Below are 5,445 nucleotides of genomic sequence, written 5' to 3' on the forward strand. Positions count from 1 at the left end.
TCAATCTGCCACAACGTTCCTCTTTTATTTGGACTTGTGATCGGCGATACTTTGCAAAGGTTACGTATGCAGAGGCTAAATTCATGGGTAGAGTCTACAAAATGTCATAAGCTGTGCCTAGATTTTTAGGGGTCGTTTGGTTGATGGTTTGTAATTATTAATATCAACATTGAATCTCGCACAAGAAGCTAATGTTAATCGTTTGATTGACGGTATTAATTAACACATGCATTAACTCAGTTATGCAGGAACCAAAGTAGAACGAGGAATAAGAATATGTGTATTAGCAATGCGGGGTTTCAACTATTTAAAGACAAAATAGCCCTTTTAGAAGCAATCACGTACAACAATCTCCTCAGTATTAATCACCGCATAAAAAGATTGTCAAACTACAAAGTTAGAAATAAAGGAAAGACTTTTGAAATGTGTGGTTTGTGTGGCTAAAATTAAATTGTTTCTAAATATAGAAAGGTGCCAATCTTTTTGGGACAGACTAAAAAGAAAGGAAGACAATCTTTTTGGGACGGAGGGAGTATATGAACCAAACGACCCCGCATTGGTTCCTAGTTGAACCATGAAACTGAGCATTCAGAACACACCATAGAAATCAGCTAAAGCAGTTCACAAACAATACATTCCTCAATGTACAGACACAACTATAATGGTCATAAATTCAGGACTCTTTTCTTTTCTTTCCAAACTACTATGAACTCTCTCTTTTACATTTATTCATCAAGTATAATAAAGTATATGAATCATGATACAAGAGAAGAGTCGTCGTTCATAAGAAAAGTATCGTCGAGCTTCAGAGTTTAATCGAGCTAAAGGACATCATCATTCCTTATTTTCCTAACCACTCTTCTAATTTCGCTTCTTTATCAGCTCTAAATTCTTCGAAATTTTCAGACAAAGACATCAGTTGATCATGGGACATGCTTTTGTATACCTGTTCTTGTTGTACCTCATCATCAATAGTTTGACCTGACATTCTTAAATCTTCACTATTGGCCCGTCCGAGTGACGAAGAAGAGCTCGCATCTGCAGCCAATAGTGCGTCATTAGTACGGGAGACGGATGGCTCATCCTTGTCCGACGAAGATGGTTCACTCTTGGCTGGTCGAGATTCTCCGGACTCTAAAGGAGCCCACGTGAAGTTACTTGCCTTTTGTTTTGCTGACCTGAAAATAGGTGTGTTAAATGAGTTAGTTGGGCTGAATTTGGACGGATTAAAATGAGCTGAGTTAATAAACTTGGGCTGAAAGGGGTTGGGCTAAAATGAGCTAAAAAGCGGGTCATAACCCAACCCACCCAATTTTTACTAAGTTTTAATTTCCTTGTTTGTTGTTTTTATTCCTCCCGTTTCAATTTGTTTCTCAGGTTTTGACTTGGCATAGAACTTAAGAAAGTAAAGAAAACTTTTGAATTTTATAGTCTTAAACTAAAGATCGGTAGAATGCACCAAAATGTCCTTTAATCTTGTATCTTAAATATGTCATGTGAAAAATTGAAATAAAAGAATTACCAAAAAAGGAAAGAAGCATTCTTTTTGAAACGCACGAAAAGGAAAGTAAGACAAATAAATTGAAACTGAAGTAGTATAATTTTTAGTATCTACTAAAACTATTTTTTTTCTTTATAATGGCTAATATCAAATGAAAAAAATCTTTTCGAAAATATTTTGACAAGATTTTTATGGCCCAATTTGGGCTACACATCAGGCCAATTTTTAGATAAGTTGAAATGGTTGGGGCCTAAAATGGGCTGAGCTAGTGAATGACCCGCCCAAACTTGAACGGGTTGGGCGGGTCATGCTTTCATGGGCTAATTTTGCCACCCCTACCTGAAAACATTCGAGAGATAACCAGAAGCCCTATCATCGTCCTCTTCTGAACCTGTACTGCGACCCCACGTGGCAGGACTCCAAGAGGTAGTTATACCGACGGGGAAACTTGAACGGGGTCCGCTAATCAATCCTTTTTGTGGTTGCTTCTTTGAAATGACAACTAGACTACGTCTGAGATCTTTAATCATCTCGTTAGCAATTGGAATGCCACACTCTTTCATCGACCCGATCACGGTGATGGAATCTTCCAAGTCTTCTGTGTGGAGAGACAATTCACGGGATTTCTCCTCAATATTGTTTTTGAGATTTACAAGGTTGGGAGCTGCTTTTTGTGTATGCTGTTGAATGTAGAAAAGCCCCACGGAGGGCTCATTTGCAATGAACTTTATCATGTCCGCCAAGGATTCAGTTATCTCTACAAAGCCGTCCACTGTGGAAAATGCATGCATTTTTTTGAAGGCCAACGGTTCATCATCACTGGTGGGGCAAGAAAATAATGAGAAAGCTTGCTCTTAATTAATAATTCAGCACTCAGAAAGAAATTCCTTTTTACATTAATCAGGCGGCCCTGAATTTGTTGTTAATCAGGGTTAGACATAGTAAATCAAATACCAATTACAAGTATATGTTCCTTAGCTGGAAAGTTCTTAGTAGCACGTGCTTCCTAGGAAATTCCTACACAATTTTAAGAAATAACAAAAAGGGGTCGTTTATTTCCGCACCTTCTAATTTTTTACTTTTTCAAAAAGTTTTTTTGTTCACTTAATTTTTATCAAACTGATGTGTATCTTAATGACAAGGCTTCCGTTATACTATAAGTGTATGTAACCACTTTTTCATCCTTTCAAGCAACCCTATGGAAGGTGTTAGTGGGTTGAATTACAAGCTGTCAAGTGTCGTAAGTTCTTTCCTACTAACTTTCTATTTGCTGCACTTTTATGTCTCCTTCGATAGACATGGTTTGGGTTATATCAGCTAATTTAGTACCTTGAGATGGGTTTTTCATTTTCCACTTTAGCAGACAAAGTACTATGATACATTCTAGAAAGGCACTTCCAAGAGGAAATTGATAATGAAAGGGCAGCCCGGTGCACTAAGCTCCCGCTATGTGCGGGGCCCCGGAAAGGGCCGGACCACAGGGGCCAATCTCCAAGAGGAAATTGATAATAAGACGTGAAAATAGACTGAGACGGAAACCAGAAGGACAATGAACCAAAATCAACTTATCAAAGATATAAAAGAAAACAGAAACTACAGTGAAGCCCAACATTACCCTCACCCCAACTACCATATAGAAGAAACATATATCCTTGAAATCATCAGTCTACGACAACATATAAAGGATTTCAGGTTTCAATCGATCAAAAGCATTAGGCTCTGTGAAAGGCCTGATCAAGTATGGCCTCAAATCAGACCCAAGCAGTTGTCTTATCTTAGCTCGAAGGGAATAAGTTTACAGTATATTTTGGAAAATCAAAGTGGATAGAGAAAATTCAGAAACAACAAAGTGCTTGCCCACATCTTCTTGAAGTGAGCTGCACACATTGGAAATACCGATGAGTCACCAAAAAGGGGAAGTGTAGATAAAAACTGTTTAGCCGGTTAACTCATAGAGTATATTTGATTTGACTATAGCAATTTGACTTGATTCCATTTGTTATAACTCCACTTTTCTTTAGATATTCATAAATTTGATTTGCAGCTTCGTTTATTTTCTTATCTTGTAAGAACATATTGTTCTTGGCACAACAACTAGCAATAACGAGTAACCAATAACACACAACTTATGTTCTGAGATAGAATCAGTTTAATAAAATATTTTCCTAACAAAAAAGGAACATAATTATCTTTTTTTGATGACCAAAAAAAAAAAAAAAACATAATTATCTTTTCTATAAATACTTACTTGAACATAGGTCATGTCCACTGATAAGCCAATTTTGAAGTTGATAGACACTACGACTTATGCAACCTGTAGAATGTAGTAGGTAACCAATCAATTAACATGCATAATTCTTACTCCATTTTGTAAAATTTGCAATTATGATGCAGATAAAAGATACTGCAGGCGTCATGTAATAAGGTAACTGATTCAACAAAGCTAATTCTATTGTTCCAGTTTTTCGAAATTCACATGGCTATAAGTAGATGCAGATCCAAAATTTAAGCTTCCTGGTTTCAAACTTTAAAGTTCCTGGCATTGAACACTCATTGTATTTTTAAAGTTATTGGTTCATCCCACTATTTGTTGCAATTTTAGTTGATTTTCACACAAAATTTACGCTTCACATAAAAAGTACTGTATTCAGATGAACCCGGAACTTGCACTCTGCATCCGCCTCTGGCTATAAGCTACTACACATGAATATAAAATAGGAATATACAAAGCATTGTTCTCGATTTCGAGAACTTGCTACGGATAAAGTAACCTAAAAAGAGGCTTTCTAGTTTGTTTACATCTTAAATACAAGGTTTTCTCCTTTCTCACAATAGTCCCTATACTTTGCCTAATTAAACAAAAAAGACATTCCAAGTTCAAAAAATCCCTACTGTTTCTAAATTGGTTGTACCTTTTTAGCTTACATTCTTGATTTTTTCCCCCTATCAATGCAAATCTATAGCCTGTAAAACTGAAAGAAGAACCAAAAAAAAAAAAAAAAAGATTTTATTTGACGTCGAGAAAACCTAGATTACCCCAAAAACAAGTACTTAGACACCTTAATCAATCAACAAATATCACTTAGATATAACAAAAACCCACTTCTCAAAAAGCAATTTTTAGCTCAAAATCTCTATCAATTAGCCAATTAACAAACACCCCACAAGAAAATTAAGCAATTTTAAGCTCAAATGTCTAAAATTAGCCAATTAACAAGCACAAAACAAGAAAATTAAGCAATTTGAACTCAAATCTATATCAATTAGCCAATTAACAAACACCCCACAAGAAAATTAAGCAATTTTGAGCTCAAATATCTATCAATTAGCCAATTAACAAGCACAAAACAAGAAAATTAAGCAATTTGAACTCAAATCTATATCAATTGCCCAATTAAAAAACACCCCACAACAACAACAACAAAAAAAAAATCTTCTTTTTCTTTAAACTCCCATAAAGGGTACAATATAATAAAAAACAAGTGCAAAATCATATAAACTTACAGATCAAACTAGATAATTTTGAAGCTTCCGTTGATGTGTTTGGACAACAATTGTATAAGGTTGTTTAATGTAGCACAATTATAATAGGTAAGAGAATTAGGTATTTGTCTGTACTATTATTAGATATTGAAACTTATAACCAAGATAGGCCCTTTTTGGTAGTTACTGTTCTAAATTGGGACTAGGATTTAGATTCAACGGCTTTTTTGTGATGTGTATAATCTGTACCGTTGATTTGTTGTCATAGTTGAGATAGGAGTTAAAAGTAGGTACAACCCAAAAAGCTTAGGTTGACTATTTGTTGAAAGTCAAAAATGGCTCATGAGCTTTGATGTATTAACCAAATTTCTTACTTTTTTTTTCTTTTTTCTTTTGGGGGTTGTCCAACCGAGTGTCGTGTGTCTGGATCTTGTATTGAGGCACAACTGAATTCGAATTCG

General features: G+C 35.4%; 1 protein-coding gene across 2 annotated transcripts; it reads right to left on the reverse strand.

Annotated features, from left to right (window-relative positions):
• Window positions 1-607: 607 nt before the first annotated feature.
• Window positions 608-5,162, reverse strand: LOC132614831 (uncharacterized). Of its 2 annotated transcripts, XM_060329378.1 has the most exons (5): window positions 5,006-5,162; window positions 4,414-4,473; window positions 3,750-3,815; window positions 1,841-2,320; window positions 608-1,178 (listed from the first exon to the last, which is right to left on the reverse strand). In XM_060329378.1, exons 3-5 carry the CDS (start codon window positions 3,755-3,757, stop codon window positions 842-844), a joined length of 825 nt encoding a protein of 274 aa, XP_060185361.1. In that variant the 5' UTR covers window positions 3,758-3,815; window positions 4,414-4,473; window positions 5,006-5,162; the 3' UTR covers window positions 608-841. The 2 variants fall into 2 exon arrangements, with proteins under 2 accessions (XP_060185361.1, XP_060185360.1); XM_060329377.1 differs by lacking the exon at window positions 4,414-4,473.
• Between the last annotated feature and the right edge of the window lie 283 nt (window positions 5,163-5,445).

This window comes from Lycium barbarum, chromosome 10 (assembly GCF_019175385.1).
Source record: "Lycium barbarum isolate Lr01 chromosome 10, ASM1917538v2, whole genome shotgun sequence".
In the NCBI taxonomy this organism is placed as follows: domain Eukaryota; kingdom Viridiplantae; phylum Streptophyta; class Magnoliopsida; order Solanales; family Solanaceae; genus Lycium; species Lycium barbarum.